We start from the raw sequence: 19,308 nt of genomic DNA, 5'->3' as shown, positions 1-19,308 counted from the left end.
TTTCAGCACGTTGAGCATGTTGTTAATTGTAACACAACAAAATAAACAGAACGTGTAAAATCATTGATTTTATATACAATAATAATATACTACGACGCATACAAATAAAGACCACTGATATGGTGCTACTGTACGGTTTATTCGGGGCAGCGGAAAGCAGAATGGAGTTATGTAATAGGAAACTGATATATTTCAGAATAACATAACAAGAATCACATAATTTGAAGAATTAGACGCACATCGGAGCATGGAGCAATTCAAGAAAACAGTTTTACCCTCAAGAGTGTATTAAAGAGAAATTTGTAACATTTGTTCAAGAGAAAAAGAATTAATTCCCAGGATTTTATGGATGAATTTACATTGTATATTTTCAGAATCCATTTAATATCACACTCCACCCCTTTCCGTCAATAACGATGATAATACTGTAATACTACTTGTGTACAATATTCATGATAAAAAAGTACGGTTACACAACATGTAATAGCTACTGTGATTGGTCAATGGTGTTCCCTTCGGGGATTTGGCGTTGGCCTTGAATCACGAATTAAAACAAAGAGTGGGCAGGCCTGAATAGTAATTTAATGCTACCGCGCGGTAGATTCAGTTCACTTTGAAACTCTTATTCCTTCACTTCGCCGGTGCCTAGGCTACACATGGTCTGGTACTCACTTCTCTCTCTTTTAACTCAATCTAAATCGCTGACTTTAAGGCTAACATTACTGTAGATGTGGATACAGACGAGAAGTAACAGGAGAGATATTTTAAAGGAACTTCTTTTACCTACCTCAGTGCGTCTGTAACAAGTGGTCACTCTCTTTTGAAGATATTATGGCAGAAAAAGATCCACATTTCGCACGACTGTTTGAATCAACTGTAAAAGAACACATTGAACCAGTTGAAACAAAAATAAAAGGTAAGTGTTAGTTGTTGTACAGTTACACACAGCTTTACTGGCTTTCGAGCGTTAGACAAGGGTCATGCCGGTTAGTAAATCGATATATTAGGTCAAACTTTCGCAACCGAACATACCGCAAATTTGATATTAAATCTACATCGGAAAATAACCAAGAACAGAGTCCATCCCCATATCTGTGTAGGGCTATAGTTTCTTTAGTTGATTAAAAGTCATATTGATAGATTTGTAACCACAAACGATACTGCTTTGATTTTGTACATTATCGTTATTGGGTTAACATCGCAATGTTCACGCTATCTGTGATGCCTGAGTGATAAGGTCAGCTGTATTCGAACACCAATGGATGGACCGATGGTACACCTTAATATTATATCAGTCAATACCTTACTCTTCTTATTCGGCCAATATGTATGTTTTCCATCGTAGATTTATAGGGTATTTAGAGGGTCAATTCGACCTCGTTGATAGTCTGCCCTTTTGGCGTTAGGAGGTCAGTTTTAAATTCTATTCACATCATAGCCTATAGCATCTGATGGCTCACGCTGATAGGTAACATTCTCCTTCAACACTCTAAGTATTGCCTACTGTGTTCCATTTGTCTATACACAATCAACGATAGGCACCCCTACATTGATTCCTGCGATTTTGACTGTGTCCGCACCGTGATGTACTCATGTAGGTCCAAACCAATAGAGACTGATTTCTTGCAAAACATGTCCAACCAATGTCTTATTCATTAGAGGAGGTTAATGCATAAAGAAATGCTTTTTAATCATACGCATATCTTTTAAAGATACACTTAACATTCATTTTCGGTCTTCCCTATATACGCTTTCCAGTTTTTGGCCATTTTTGTCTGTTTTTAGTGCAGAATAGTTTGTTATAAATGTGTACTACTACTACTATAACTATAAATTTGATTTATTGTTAAATAAATGACAATGTTGTAAGCCATTTTTTAAATGAGCCAGTTACATAGTATACAGGCTAACATAAAGAACATAACAACTGTAACTATAATTTTAGATCGGTTAAATATTATTAGTAGTAGGCCTAACTACGCTATAGGCCTATGTGGTGATGGTATTGATCAATTAACATACTGGCCACGCCCACTCGTAAACAAACTTTGCCATGGAAAGGGCGGCAAAACACAACATAAACTAACCATATGAAATAATCAATGATAATGTTTATCGAAGTGCTGCTATCTTCACTATGCGTGTTCTATCCTCTGTAATTCCTTAATGTTATAAAAGAAATTGGGTATAGGCCTAAATTTGAGAATGAAAACTGTGCCAAAAATAGATCAAAAAAGTGAATTGTATCAAAAAAGCGTAAATCAATAACCGCTCACGCAATCCTCACCATAAAATATCGTAATCACCGTATTGACCCAAGTGATGAAAATGAACGGCCTAGCTACATACAGCAGATAGGGCCTACATATCTACAGTCTATTATTAATAGTTATATTTTGTTTTATTACAGAACAATAAACTATAGCAAATATGTAAACTAGCTGACAGGTTTGTTCATGTTTGATGGTTTAAATATTTCCTGGCTAAATTCATAAACGATCTAAGTTACATATTTATATAAATAAAGAGCATAACACAATCGCAGACAAAAAGGGCCTATTTCTGTTAGGTGGTTTGACGCTCTGATCCCATCCGTCATGTCTTTGCACTGTTATCTTGAAATTGATTATTTTTACAGGGTTTGGCATTCCGTGTACTTGTACAGAGGGCAATTAGCACGTGGAAGAATGTGTAAAATCGTCAAATCTGCTCTAAAGATAGTTGAGAACGTGGTAGGCCTAGATTTGAGCAGTTTCCACGTCGTATAATTCTTATGCGATGCATAAAATTAGTAACCCGTACATTTTCCCTAGGCTATTATTATTGGCCGGTTTCTTCAGCCTGAAAGTATTCTAATAATGTTTTGCGTGTATGTTTTCGAACATGATATAGACCAGGTTATCTTACTCTTCCCTAATATCTAGATATAGTAATGTACTAAAGCAGAAGATTAGTATTTTAGAGCCAGTTTAGCCTTTTTTAATTTATAACTTTGTATTTCGGTGCGAAGAGAACGTACCGTACCACACTTACCAAATATACATTACAAAGATACTCGTTTATTATTGCAAGATGATCGTGAAACTGGTGCTAATAATAGGCCCTACCTATAGATTTTCTGATGAGAAAAAATTGTAAGTCTATCAATCAATCGTTCCATTTTTGTAGTTAGTGCAACAACGGTACCGTGAATCGTTAAATTGCCATTTTAAACACTCAACGAAAATATTGTGTCAAATTAAAGTCGTTCATTGATAAAATACTATTTGTATTTGCCAGACATAGTAGACACCAGGCACACACACACATGTGTCATTCATATTATATAAAACCGTATGAGAAGTTATCGTAATATGTTACTTCCTCGGGTGAGTAAAGTTATAGTAATATCCGTTTCAAGTTTAAATACGAATATGGAGTGTTGCATTGAATCTGTATGCAAAACGAAATAAAGCGTTCGTTAAATTTAAGAAAACCGCGTTAAAAATAGAATTACTCACGCGTTTATTCAGCATCATGTCCATTACCACGCGTGGACGTCGTTAGGACTTTGAACTTGTTGATCAAGAGAGGGCGGTAAATCATGAAAAGGTGATGTTTAAATTGTGGCGCACCATGGATTAATGAATATTCATTAATCATGATATTCATAGTTGCACAGATTGCCCAATAAGACTGCGAAATCTTATTTTTGCAATAGAAAAAATCAGTTAAGTATGCCTATTACAACAGCGAAATAGATAAGACACATAAAAAAAAAATTGCAGTGGTTCATTATGGATTAATAAAGTTAATTTACCAAGCCTACGAACACCTGTTGGTCGTGGTCTCCCTATCGTCGTGAACGCCGCGATCCTTTGGCTTAGCGAGTTGAGGTGTGTAGCCTATCGTGGTTCAAAGCACTCTCTTTGAGTTTATTTTAGGCCTTTGCTTACTGTAAGCTTAATGATACGATTACTGGTATCGCAATAAGCCTAACCCACCTACATGGGATTCGCACTCTGTCACGAACAGGCTCACCGAGGTCTACTTATACTATCAACTCGAAAACAAAATGAGGAAAAAATGTTACGTATTGTACACACACACTTGCATTAACTTAATGATAGTATGCCTACGTATTGCTATTATATCTTCCATTATTTTACCCTTTCTTAATAAACTAAACAATATCTATCTATCTATACTTATCTAGAGCGATCAGTTAACGAGTTTATTGAAAATATGACAGTTATGGCCATATTTTTTAAGTTAATTAATCTCTAAAAGAAGAAATAGCTGGCAACATCAACATGAACGGTGCAAATGGTTGACAACTGACGGTACTGTTTCTCGTACAATGACGTAACGACTAACTGATGACGAAATATAACTATGTATATACATTGCGTGCCTTACTGATATTATCATTATATTTTTTTTTTCAAGTCTCGGGTTTAGCCCACTAAAAACGTAGACATTTCATTAGTTTTACTCCTATAAAATGTCTAGCGTCGAGGGTCGAATTCATCTTCTAAATTACACTCTGCTCTGACCTTCTTTAGTCACCCCATTCTGGACATTATTTCAGGCTTTATTGATTTAAAATTCGTTACTTAATTCAAAGGGCATGGGTAACCAATCAAACTACTGTTTCTCGTAGATATACCTGTACGACGGCACTGTTTTATTATTTTGTTTGACAAAAGCGACGTTGATCCGGTAATGAATTAATGCTGCATTACACAAAACACGGTTATACACCATATTATATAAACATATGTATTCAGCCAGCAACCCCTGATAAGGATTAATAAACTGGTATATGTCATGAATATTTTTATATAAGATATTTACTTTTTAATACCTATAATGCTAGAATATTTTGAGGTTTAGATATGGACTGGAGCCAATACTTCGATAAATCTCTGATTATGTTTTTCTCAACGCATTTTAGTAAATTTCCTTCGGGTACCGTCGACCTCCTCTCTCGGATGAGATATTTATAAGCGGTAGCCTAGTTTAGTCACTAGGGGTGAGTTTCCTCTACAGTCTCTACCGACTGAATCATGCTATATGGAGATAAATAAATAGCGTGTCTACCCAACACACAACTTAAATTTAAACATCTGTTTATAGGCCGAAAAAAATAAAAAAGAATGTGCATACTTAAAATACTTTAATTTTGTAGGTACGGTACCTGATCCCATTCTCTCTTATACTGTATCGCCCACATAATATCATATTATTATCTGGTAAGCTGTGTTCCCACTAGAGACGCAACACAAGGACGTAACGCAACGTAAGTAATTTGACCAATCATAAGCGATTGATTATTCGAACTGTTGCTTATCATTGGTCAACCCGCTTGCGTTGCGTCTCAAGTGGAAACCAGACTATACTCTGGTATATGTTGCGTACGGTATGTATATTGTTACAGTTATGGTTACGTTAGGCATATGTTGTCACATGTTACATAATTTACAAATGACAACATTAACCGAGATATTTGAAAAATTCAGCTTATATTATTTTGTGCGAAATGACACGATAAGTCTATACAGTTTATATTATACAGAACCATTTATTATTTATAAACCGTGTGTTTTAATAGATGGAGTTTGAATGGGAATTTCCCTCATTTTTTTTATCGGCGTGTTTTATTATTAACGTGACGGATTGTCATACATTATTGGAAGGGGAGTACAATATAATAGTTTATTAAGCTTCAATTATACTCAAATTTATTGGGATGGGCGTTGTGTATGATATAGATATCAATACCGTTATTAAACCAGGCATAAATAAGGTCTTACCGTTACCCCTCATTCGAAGCCACCCAGAGCCTGTCGCCACCACCACCGTATACGGTTAATTTGTATTATGCCTTCGTATCATATTCGTACATCCCGTTGTTAACTTTGATTGGCTTCCAGTACCTAGCGTTTTGTTTTGATCAGTACCCTACTGCGATGCTAATTTTATGTGAAAATTGAACCTTTTTCGATTTACGTTACTACTCTACGATTTAATAATTTTGACAATTGGAATTACTATAGGCCTACAGTAAGCTAATGATTGGATGATATGATCACGATAGTGCTATGCTAATATAATGACGGTAGCGTCATGCAATGGTGACGTTAAATCAATGCTGATGGCGTTGATTATTTCGTATTGATAACGTTCGATTGTTTCGATTTGTTTGGCAAGATACCTGTAACAGTTATTAGCAGCTATTGGCAAGATACTTGTAACAGCTATTAGCAGCTATTATAGTTGGCAAGATACTTGTAACAGTTATTAGCAGCTATAGTTGGCAAGATACTTGTAACAGCTATTAGCAGCTATAGTTGGCAAGATACATGTAACAGCTATTAGCAGCTATAGTTGGCAAGATACATGTAACAGTTATTAGCAGCTATTGGCAAGATACCTGTAACAGATATTAGCAGCTATTATAGTTGGCAATATACCTGTAACAGCTATTAGCAGATATAGCTGGAACGATACCTGTAACAGCTATTAGCAGCTATAGCTGGAAGGAAACCTGTAACAGCTATTAGCAGCTATAGTTGGCAAGATACCTGTAACATATATTAGCAGCTATATAGTTGGCAATATATTTGTAACAGCTATTAGCTGCTAGTTGGCAAGATACCTGTAACAGATATTAGCAGCTATAGTTGGCAAGATACTTGTAACATCTATTAGCAGCTATAGTTGGCAAGATACCTGTAGCAGCTATAGTTGGCAAGATACATGTAACAGATATTAGCAGCTCTATAGTTGGCAAGATACCTGTAACAGCTATTAGCAGCTATAGTTGGCAAGATACCTGTAACAGATATTAGCAGCTCTATAGTTGGCAAGATACCTGTAACAGCTATTAGCAGCTATAGTTGGCAAGATACCTGTAACAGCTATTAGCAGCTATAGCTGGAACGATACTTGTAACAGCTATTAGCAGCTATAGTTGGCAAGATACTTGTAACAGCTATTAGCAGCTATAGTTGGCAAGATACATGTAACAGATATTAGCAGCTCTATAGTTGGCAAGATACCTGTAACAGCTATTAGCAGCTATAATTGGCAAGATACCTGTAACAGCTATTAGCAGCTATAGCTGGAACGATACTTGTAACAGCTATTAGCAGCTATAGTTGGCAAGATACTTGTAACAATTAGCAGCTATAGTTGGCAAGATACACGTAACAGCTATTAGTATTAGCAGCTATAGCTGGAACGATATTTGCAACAGCTATTAGCAGCTCTGGCAAGATACTTGTAGCAGCTAATAACAGCTAGCTGTCAAGATACTTGTAAAAAAAGCTATTAGCAGTTAACAACTCATTTGAGAGTATACTGCTGTGTGCTATAGCTGATATAGCAAGATAGATTAGTTGTTGCACAAACTAATTTAGCGAGCAATAGTAACTTATTTGGATGATAGCAACTATAGATGTTGAGTTATGTTGGTGGCTGTTCTTTATTTATTCAATCAAAAATCAATCAGAGACTTGCAACCTCCGGCAGGACTGAAAAGAATAAAGGACCAAGAATCTTGATAAAGATCCGCTTTGTATGTTTTGTCGAACGGTCTAAAATAATGTATGAAGTTAAATTGAATGTGTAATAATACTATAATAAACGTATGTTGTTGTATAGTGGGAAGCATATGGTACATTCGATATTTTCGGCTAGTTGATGTGTTCTACAACAGTGTATACTGAGATGCATATCAATACATTTCCAGAAATACTTATTCATAACTCTATTACTCAGGGTCTTAAAAGTACTTTGCTATTATTTAAAAAAATACCTAAACTGGAAAACAATACTCGTTGGTGGTACAAATGTATAAAATTATCAGTGGGTATCAACCACACAATATTTGCAGCATTAGCATCGCACAGTAGGTCTATTAGAAATGGTTAGGACATAGAAATGTAAATGTGCTACTGTACAACGGACGTTCGACCACAGTTAACCATTGTTAAGATAATATTGGTATTTAATTAATTAGTGCAGTATCCGAATTATACGTTTCTATTAAATACATAACATGACGAGCCCCACCTATCACAGACCAGTCTGTGTTTTAACATTAATGACCATCGCGATCTTCGGACTTATGTTTGTCCAGGGTATATCGACCTGGCCTGGATAGCTACGCCGGCGGCCATCGACCATCCACTGGCTGAGTGTGTGAAAATACAGATTGGTAGTGAATGCTAAGCGATGGGTATAATTGGACTTTTATTTTGATTTCTAAATTTAGCCGGACTCTGTGCTTATTGTCTGGCAATGAGACATGCCTGGAATTCCAATAGACTACTGTTATAAGACTTTACTATCTGTCATTCCTCACTAGAAATAGAAAATTAATAATAGTGGGTGGGTACAACGGGATGCAGTCAAGTCGCCCCATACAAAGTCTTACGGGGTATTACCCCTATATCATCTGTATGTACGTCAACATTATTATTATTGTATTCATTTTGAGTCCTTTCATTCGGAATAGAGCTCTAATTGCATTACCGTTGGTCCGAAATGTTTGACCGATTCCAGCTTCGGCGACAAAAAATAACTTCGCTATAAGATTCATTTTATATAACTGTAAAATTGCCATTACGAAATCTTAAAAATGCCAGATAGAAATATTCCTCTAAAAAATGCAATTAATCAAAGGGTACCTAGGCATCAGACAAATCGGTATAGGCCTAATACTATTTTATAGGCTATTTTATTGAAATGCGGTACACACAAAACATAAATGGGTACATTCTTCTCAAAATAAAGTACATGCTAAACAGTATTACTCCCGGGGACCGAATATTGGAACAATTAGCTCGAGTAACTAAATAAAACAATAGTACACGTGTGGATAATGTTACGCGGAATTCACGGGAAAAAAATCGGAGTCCTGTCTCGAATTGGGTTACCAATGCCAAAACAATTAACCTATTTAGATCTGTGTACTTTATAGTGTGTATAAAATAGTACCAGCCCGACGGCGAGCCCTCGCAGAACAACTTAAATGCGTCAAATATCATTTTCACCAGACACGAATGTTCTTTTTTTTTATAAGATTGTATTAACTATGTTTTATTTTATTTATACACAAGTTATTCCCCTCCCTCATCACATTTAAAGCGGCAGACCTTTACTATTGGCTTTTTTTTTTCCATAAATAGTGATATTTTTCATGATATAATTAGGCCCTATCGTGTTTGGTATTATAGCAATATTAAAGCCCTCATAATTTTATACCCTGGACGAGAAGCTAACTTTACCTTATGTAGATATTAGGCAGGCCTCTGCGACAACTTTTATACTGTATTATGTTGAATTATAATAACGTCTTTAGTTTTTTTAGATTACTGTATGTTTGTGGCTCCGTGCCTAACTCCGGTATCAATGTTTAGACAAACATAATACACCTTACCATCGGTTTACAACGGAGTAAAGCCTATCTTTTGCCAACAACATTTTCTAGTAATTATGTCTTTAATCCAATCGTTATAATGATTACTTTACTATATTTACCAGTATTCAGATAATTAAGATACAGTTATATCATACTAGTTTATAAGTGAGCTCTAAAATAAACCCGTAATCTATATTTTCAATGTTTTCTTACTATAAATATTTACACACTTTAACTCAATTACCTGAGATATTATTCAAAATTAATTTTCCACTTGTGTATAGATAGTGAGTTGATATATCTCTTATCTATTACCTCACATACAGTTATGAACCATTAAAAGGGAACCACTGTTTGCATTTACACTTCAAACAACTCAAAGTCAAGGTCATTGGAAAGATAACGATGATAGGAACACTTATGCCCTGTAAACAATGTCCCCATTTCAGTTTATCATGCAGGAATATTTATCAAAAATGCGTCGCACCTAAAATTCTTGGACAGACTTCCCGCGTTCTTCAATTCAATGAAATCACATTTGTATTCATGGTACATTAACTAGAACATCGGTAGATATTTACCGGTACTTCCAGGCTACTGAATTTCCGAGGTACACTCATGACTACTCGGTGCGACACACGACGCTAACGATCGACGATAAATGGATACAGTACACTTTTTTTTACATAAATTTAAAACAAAAGAAATAGTCGACAAGTTTTTATTTAGAACTATAAGATAACCAGTTACGTTGTCTTTAATAAAAATTTTAAAAATTTAAAAGTCAATCAAATGACGTCATGATAAAAAAAATGATTAGGCCTATAACCAGTTATTTTTTTAGAGTTAATAATGGAGTTTCTAATCATCTCCAGACACGCAACATAGTCGTAATACCGGTATATTTTGAGTAGAACCAGAATGTGATCTTTATCACGGTCTATTTCTAGAAAATGTCTAGTCAAATTACATGGTATGTTACCATAAAATAATGTTACCCCTCCCTTCGGGACAACAATCTATAAAGCCGTCACATGATAAGAACGTTGTGTTTAATGTAATACACAGAGTCAACGAACCTAAAGCCCTACTACTACGATAAGTTGTTAAAATATTAGCCTAAAGTCGATACGAAAGACCCGCAATATCTCCATCATTGCCTTTAATCAAATAGTTTTGACATCTGGTTTTGAGCCGTTTCCAGGGTTGTCGTGACCTAGATTTATGAGACCGTATTCATTGTCAAGGCCAGCACAGTTTCGACGATGAAGATCATTATTTTTATATAGAGGGCGCAATAGAAATGTATGTGTCGAAAGTGTCTGACAAGTGACATCGATAATTAAGAACTAGACGGAATACAATGATTCTTTATGCTGTTCTGATTTTATTCTCATGATAATGTTTTGGTATATATTACACAACTCCCCCGAGGGTGCTTTCCAGTCAGCGCTCATTCATCTGTCCACAACGAGAAGGACGGTTTGACCAGTAGGGGGATGGTAGACCTACACCCCGGGGTAACCCTACTCTTCCGAAAGATGCACTAATTTTCTCATAATTATTGCATATATAATATATATTTATAATTATATATATATAATTATTGCATATAATTATTGCATATATATATATATATATATGCTATGACTTTATCCAAATTCCCTCACTTGCACTGATGAAGGGCTAGTGTTGCCCGAAAGCTCTGCTAACTTTTCTGGCTGTTTACTTTATCGTTTTGATTTAGCTTTTCGCTTTTTTTATTTGTATCTCCATTGAGATCCAGCCACTGATACCCACAGCATTGTCATTTTTTTCAGTAATTTGCCTTTGGATTTATATATATATATATATATATATTATTGCATATATAACCTTTAATAGAATTGAAAAAGTATTTATATCACCAAGGAATCAACCGAATCTAACCCAAAGCCATCGGCGAAAGCATCGGTGGTTTAGGGGTATAAACGCCAGGCTAAGTGATTACCTTGATGCTGTAATTGTCACACAACTCTTTAAAATGTTTTATTCTTTTTTAATAGGAAACATTCCAAAATGGATTAAAGGTACAATGATTCGAAATGGACCAGGCCTGTTTGAAGTCGGTGACGATACATATAAACATTGGTTCGATGGCCTTTCATTACTTCACCGATTCAATCTCAATAACGGCAAAGTTACGTACCAGAGTCGATTTCTACAAAGCGAAGCGTACAAACGAGCAATGAAATATAAACGAATTGTTATGACAGAATTTGGAACTCTCGGAATTCCGGATCCGTGTAAAAATATATTTGAGAGGTTCGCTTCACAGTTTCTTCCGTTGAACATTACTGATAATGACGTCATTAATTTTATGAAAATTGGTGATGATTTATATACACTTACGGAAACGCAATACATTCGAAAAATTGATACGGAGGATTTAACGTCAAGTGAAAACAGGGTAAGTTATATAAACATATGTATAGTACTATAAAAAGTTTCATAAGATTGTAAAAACTAACACAAAGACGTAAACTTTTCCATATCATTTCTTATTATCAAACTGTCTGTTATAATACAGTTGTATACAAACTGTGCATTAAGATTGGTTTCTATTTGGACGCAACGCTACGACGTTGGCGCAACGCAACGACGTTGCCGCAACGCAAATGAGTTAACCAATCACAGGCGAGAGTTGGGATGGTCTATTTCGTCGTGATTGGTCAAATTACTTGCATTACGTCTAAGAAAACCAAGCTTTACTAGCCTATACGTTGCTCATGACATACGATATTTCATAGTGTCCTCTCGCGGAGCTATATTAAAATTGAACACTCTTTCATTTCATTCATAATCACATGTTCCTAACCATGGATAAACCAAATGCCTTGCTTAAATCAAACAATTATAGAGATGAGCGTGAAATATAGTTAAATAAAACGAATAAAACGAATTAACGACAAATTCACCCGTATCGAGCATTGAAATGACATTTTTCAACATTATTTGCAGGTTGATTTGTTCCGTACGTTTGCCGTTCTCACGCAAAGTTCACATCCGCACGTGGACGTGGATGGTTGCACGTACAACATGGCGTCTTCCTACCTTCTTGGCTGCTACTACAACATTGTCAAATTCACACCAAATACAGGTACGTTTATTTTATAGATAATGCAATGGGTTGCGTTTAGAAAAATAAGTTATCAATCATCTCCAGCAGTGACAGTACAAATGGAACGTGTGGCATTTTACATAGTTGTTTACTTTCTATTTTGCCAAGAATAGTACTTGCTTCGTTTGTTTGTTAGCACGATAGCGGTTTATTAATAACTTCACAAATAAAAAAAGAAAAATTGGTATTTTTTTAACATGGGGCGAAATATCAACATGCGTCCTCTGTGGTAATATTTTGCCAAGTACTTCACTCAGTTTCTGAGTGCTTTAATTTATTCATCACTGAACAACAGGTCAATTGTTTGTTATACCATGTGCTTATAAATTCTAATTTATAGGTCTATAATAATAGTACTACTGCATTGAGCTTGATACAAAATATCTGTTCTTGTGTGAACGCACACTAACGTTTATTTATTTTGTTTTTGTTTAGGTCCCGATCCGACATCTACTGCGGAAATAGTCTGTCGTATACCAGCAACGCGGTGGACGAAACCAAGTTACTATCACAGTTTTGGAATGACAAAAAACTATTTCATATTCCTTGAACAATCTTTGTACATAGACATACCTCGGCTTGCCATTTCTACTATGTGCCGTAAACCTATAGCGTCTTCGTTGTTCTATGACAAACACGAACCAGTGAGGTTCCATCTTGTGAACAGAAGCGATGGTAGCATCGTAAAAACGCAATACGTTTCTGACCCCATGTTTGGGATGCATGTAATCAATTCTTACGAACAAGACGGTCATGTTATTTTTGATATGTGCTGCTATGGAGATGGGTATCTTATTAGTAAATTTTATCTGGATTACTTGAGAAACGGAGACGAGAATGGAAAAACTGAATTTCCTTCACCAGAATTGAGAAGATACGTTTTACCGTTAAACATCAATTCGGTAAGTAACGACTAACGTACCAATGGAATAGCCAAATATCACTTTGTTTAAATGAACAAGTTCATAACTTGCACTGCTATTTTCCAATTAGGGGGAAAAAGTTTTGCTTAAAATTAAACTATAGAGGGCGTCAATATTTTGTTTGTTTTCATTCAATTTTGTACGACTCTATGTACAAACCATTCAAAGGAGGTCAGGTCTAAACAATGATATATCGAAGTTACTTTTAACATAGTCTAGTCAGATTAGTTACATAATAGGCAATCAATTGTTACGGTATGCAACATATTCAGTTGTTTGTAGCATATTGTTCAAAACGTAATTGTTGTTTCAATTTACATAATTGTATGTTTTCACAGTGGACACCGCGAGACAGCAACCTAGTAACTTTAAAGAACAGCAAAGCAACGGCCAGGCTGCAGAAAAATGGACAAGTCTACCTTGTTCCCGAGTGCATGTCAGAAATTGGTAAGTGTGTATATTAAGAAGATCGAACTTGGAATTTCGGATTTGCTAATGGCATTAATGGGATTGGTATTATTACGGTACTCATAACAACTTAATTGTTATTAAATAAAATAAGTACGGTATGCGTTCACACAATGAAATAAAAGTGGATGCCGTATGCCTGTGTAATATTAAGCTTGGTTCCCAAATGACAAAACCCAACGACGTAGGCGCAACGCAAGTGCGTTGACCAATCACAAGCGAAAGTTGGGTTCTAAACAATGAAGAAATTCTAGACGCAACAAATAATTTTCAGATTAAGTAATAGATTTGGAATAACATTGCAACGAATTATGTACATTAAATATATATTAAAGAAAAAATAATTTGTTACATTTTTTTGTTGAATATACCATTATAATGTCAAAATAATAGTTATTCACTTTGACAAAAAAGTGGATTAAAAAAAACTATTTTTTACCTGAAAAACTGTAATTTAAAGCAACAAATAGTCCAATTGACTGAAAGTTTGGTTGAATTTAACCGTTTATTTTGTCTTTTCATTAGTGAAAAACTTTTTTTCTACGAAAGTGATATTAAAATGACATATTCAAAGTCTTTTTTATTAACCTTCATTTTTCATGTATTATGATGACAAATACATCTTTAAATAAATCTCTTTCCTTCATTATATATTTAGGAATTGACATGCCGTGTATTAATTACAAGAAGTATAATGCCAAGCCTTACCGATACGCTTATGGGACAACTAACGTACCCGCAGGAGGATTCGTTGACGCAGTAAGTTGTTTTTAAGTTTAAGAATAAACAATACTCTTTGAATCTATTTAAAATTATGACGCAAATCTTAGAAAGATATATATTAGACATCCATAAACAGTCTACAATGCCTTACGAAACTTATTCTAAAAGATCAAAGGCGATTATATAGACTTTAGCCAACTGTCTTTACGAGCCATCTTGATATCAAACAGCCCCTGTTTTATAATTATTAATCTAGTGTATATTATGTTATAACAAGTCTATTAGTCACATACTTTATTGGCCAAACAATTGAAGTAAAACTGATAATCTACACTGCATAATATTGCAGAATCTGTTTGCGAACAAGATGGCTCCAGCAGCAGACGGTGACCAGACTATCAGTTTCGATCTTTTTGAGAATAAAAAAAATGTAAAATGTACGATAATAGTATATGAGGCCTACATGGATCTTATTATTATCCACTTGGTTTATATGTTTATTTAGATGGCAAAAATAGATCTTCACACTAAAGAAAGTAAGATTTGGCAAGAACCTAATTGCTACCCTTCTGAGCCAATGTTCATCGAATCTCCAGATGCTGTCGATGAAGATGACGGTAAGAAACACATTAGCTATTGTCATACTCAACGGAATAAAGAAAGCATTTTATCAGTGTCGATTTTGGGAAGGATTTGAAATTACTGATTCACAAAGATTCAGCATTTCTTCTACTTTTAATTTGAAAAAAAAGTACTTTTGGCTGGAGTAGGGAAAGTTTATTTATTTAATATTCACGTTTCCATTACTTTGAGCTGATGCGAAAACATTATTTCTGTAAAACGGTTTAAAATTGATGGCTTGGAATATGCATTGCTTGCCATGTCACATACAGTAGATAACATTATAAACACTAAAATAAATAAGACTTTATCTACCTAGAAATAGAATGTTATATTATAATATAAACTCATTTTAACAGATGGACATCCGTTTTATCTTATAGGTGTCATTTTATCGTGCATTGTTAATTCTGAACACCGTAGTGCATTTCTGCTTGTCTTGGATGCAAAAACATTTAAAGAAATAGGACGAGCCCAACTTCCTGACAACATAGAGTGTGGCTTAACATTCCATGGACATTTTGAGAAATGCTCATGAGAAAACTTTTGACAAGAAGGTAGACGTATTTACCTCTCATGTCAACCTCAGGGATTCTTACTAACCTGAAAAAAGCAGATGAAACATGGAAGAACAGAAAGACAGAGTGTGATGACACATGTTACGGTAGCATAACAATCGGAAGATCAACTTTAAGAAGCCAAGGTGTTTTTGTCAGAACGGTAAAACATATCTGTATGATGTTGCAGACTCGTGTCAACAGAATCTTGTAATAGACTCATGTTAACAGACTCTTGTAATAGACTCATGTTAACAGACTCTTGTAACATACTCGTATAATAGACTCCTGTAACAAACTCTTGTAACACTTCTGCGCCAACAAGGTGTTTCTGGTGGCGGAGTGGGTGACAACAATGGTAACAAACTCTTGTAACAGACTCGTACCAGACTCTTGAAATAGACTCATGTTAACAGACTCTTGTAATAGACTCATGTTAACAGACTCTTGTAACATACTCGTATAATAGACTCCTGTAACAAACTCTTGTAACACTTCTGCGCCAACAAGGTGTTTCTGGTGGCGGAGTGGGTGACAACAATGGTAACAAACTCTTGTAACAGACTCGTACCAGACTCTTGTAACATACTCGTATAATAGACTCCTGTAACAAACTCTTGTAACACTTCTGCGCCAACAAAGTGTTTCTGGTGGCAGAGTGGGTGACAACAATCGTAACAAACTCTTGTAACAGACTCGTACCAGACTCTTGTAACATACTCGTATAATATACTCCTGTAACAAACTCTTGTAACACTTCTGCGCCAACAAGGTGTTTCTGGTGGCAGAGTGGGTGACAACAATCGTAACAAACTCTTGTAACACTTCTGCGCCAACAAGGTGTTTCTGGTGGCAGAGTGGGTGACAACAATGGTAACAAACTCTTGTAACAGACTCGTACCAGACTCTTGTAACATACTCGTATAATAGACTCCTGTAACATACTCTTGTAATACTTCTGCGCCAACAGTGGGTGACAACAATTGAGTGCAGAGAATGAAACAACATAGACATATGAAGCATATGAAGCGAAGTGTTATTATCGATTTTAAAAAGGCCTACAAGTCAATTTTTAAAAAGTGCAATAGATTCCTATAGAACCTTGAAATAAATGTATAGTATTCACGGCCAAATAGTGTTTTAAAAAACGTAGTTACAATAAATGCGGCATTATCCATGTGAAAAGGAAATGATCACGAGAAGGTATGCTTGTCAAAAAAGTGTCAACATTTCTGTGTGATATTATATAGCAAACCATCGCCTATTAAACACTTATACTTATTTTTTAATGAGAAAACCTGTTTAGGGTTGGGCTCATAGCTAAATATGGGGTAAATTGTAGGGGAAACAACACAGTAATAACTGTCTTTGTCGAAAAGCTTTGTATAATATCAAACTATACAAACTATGAATGAATTGGTTCATCAGTGACAGCATGATGAGACACAGCACGCGTGTACATTATGCTATTTGTTAAATGTACACGGTGCAAATTGTGTTTAATTGTGTTTATCTCTGACGAATCATACAGTACAGATTTGCCAAAATTACATACTTATTAGTGAATATGTTTATATGTGCTGCTTTTTTATATGCCTTGAAATGAAGTTGCTTATAATAAAACAATAATTAAAACAATAATTAATTTTTGAAATTATAAAAACAATGCTTTTAGCCCACTGACTAATTCAACATATCAATGCATTTGAATTGTTTAGTTCGTTTATGTAAACAATAAAAACAGTGATGTAATTATATATTTAATTACAGTATATATACTGTATATATATGTTAAACGAAATCGTCAGGATAAAAGTGTTCAATTTAGTATTTAAACAACAATAAACTGAACTAAACAACATAAGAACTTAACACTACACAAAATGTATGTACTGTAAGCGTACAAACTGTACAGTACAATGGTGGTAAAAATACGAAACGATTTTTTAATTGAATTTTAATTGAAAGCCGTCCGAAACTTTATTTCACTCTCGCAAATATATTATATAGATGTGTATAATAGTAAAACTATCACAGAGCTTACTATGGATACAAATATATGATAATTAGGTATATATTATAATGATTATATTACATATTCAATTCAATATTTTTGTTTTAATCCTATATTTATATATTCTATAATAATTATAACATAATTTGTGCTTTTTAATTATTATTTTGAATGTGTGAGTAATTATTTGTATGTATTTTAACCCATCGTAGCAACACTGTTTTAATATAATTGTATATATAATTGCATATACCAATGCTTTCTAATGTAAACTTATGCGTTGTTTGGTTTGATGTGATTCCAACGCAGGTACAGTATAGTACTTAAGCATGAATCATCACATACACGCTACATTTTGTGTTGTCTATGTATAAGCTACATTCATACCTGTTCAGTTTAAACAAAATACGAAAACTTGGTTGAGGAAAAAACAATAGTGGTATTACAGATTATATATTCGTTCAAACACGCGCATGCGTATTACATATTTTTTAGGTTATCTTATTTTTATCAACCGATTTGAATCCTCGAGTCGAGTCCATGATGATCTTGAGTCAGTAGAGGAAACATTAATTAGCAGGCCTACATTTCCTCCGCCCAAATTGCAGAACTATATAATTGCGAATTGGAACTTCGTTCTACTTTTAACCAATCATTGTCCGTCTCGTAGTTTAGAACATGTCGAAGGTCAGGAAGAAGTTAAAGCGGGCAGGACAAATTGCAAGCGGAACCTAATGTCGGACGTGTTTACGTACCCGGTTCAATTTCAAACAGGTTCAAATGTACAGTAATGGTTAAACGCAATTAGCAATAATTTCAAAATTAACCCATTAAAATAATTATCTGTAGGGCCTTCTTGACTCTATAAGCACTATGAAATATACTTAATACCATTCGCTTTGTACCTGCATACAAAAACTAACTTAGGTTAGAATCAGGGAAGGGTAATTCCCATGGTTAGAACCTACAGTTGCCATTATCTTCTCGATTCAGTTTAATATTGAATGTACGTGCAATGGAAAAAAATATATTTTAAAAATCATATTAATAGGCCGAGATTTTGGTTCAGAAATTAAATTCGCAGTTTTATTCAATTTGTAAATTTCAGTACTGAATTAAAGTTATGATAATTTCACATTTTGTTAAAGATATTTTTTTCTTAAAACTACTAATTAAACAGAATAATGTAATAGAAAAAGCATAATTAAATTATGTTATCCGAGTAACGATCGAAATAACTCATTTGCATGCTGCGTTACATTAATACTTACGATAGGCCTATAATTTGTATTGTATGAATTTATAAATAATTGTTAACACCTATGTTTTTTATTGCCTCGTATGTTGTTAATTATCCAAAGTATATTAATAGTAAATTGTCATTGTCATTTTTAGTTAATTAGTAATAATACCAAATGCTGCTTATTTGTAGA

At 34.5% G+C, this 19,308-nt stretch overlaps 1 protein-coding gene across 1 annotated transcript; it reads left to right on the top strand.

The window, feature by feature from the left end:
* Window positions 1-659: 659 nt before the first annotated feature.
* On the top strand, window positions 660-16,414 carry LOC144858752 (beta,beta-carotene 15,15'-dioxygenase-like). The gene is made up of 8 exons (XM_078714857.1): window positions 660-916; window positions 11,455-11,858; window positions 12,410-12,548; window positions 13,005-13,471; window positions 13,831-13,939; window positions 14,619-14,719; window positions 15,189-15,300; window positions 15,688-16,414. Exons 1-8 carry the CDS (start codon window positions 832-834, stop codon window positions 15,840-15,842), a joined length of 1,572 nt encoding a protein of 523 aa, XP_078570983.1. The 5' UTR covers window positions 660-831; the 3' UTR covers window positions 15,843-16,414.
* The last annotated feature ends 2,894 nt before the right edge of the window (window positions 16,415-19,308 follow it).

This window comes from Antedon bifida, chromosome 2, assembly GCF_963402885.1.
Source record: "Antedon bifida chromosome 2, ecAntBifi1.1, whole genome shotgun sequence".
Classification (NCBI taxonomy): domain Eukaryota; kingdom Metazoa; phylum Echinodermata; class Crinoidea; order Comatulida; family Antedonidae; genus Antedon; species Antedon bifida.
Note: the sequence above shows the minus strand (reverse complement) of the source record. Positions and strands in the feature narration are given on the sequence as shown.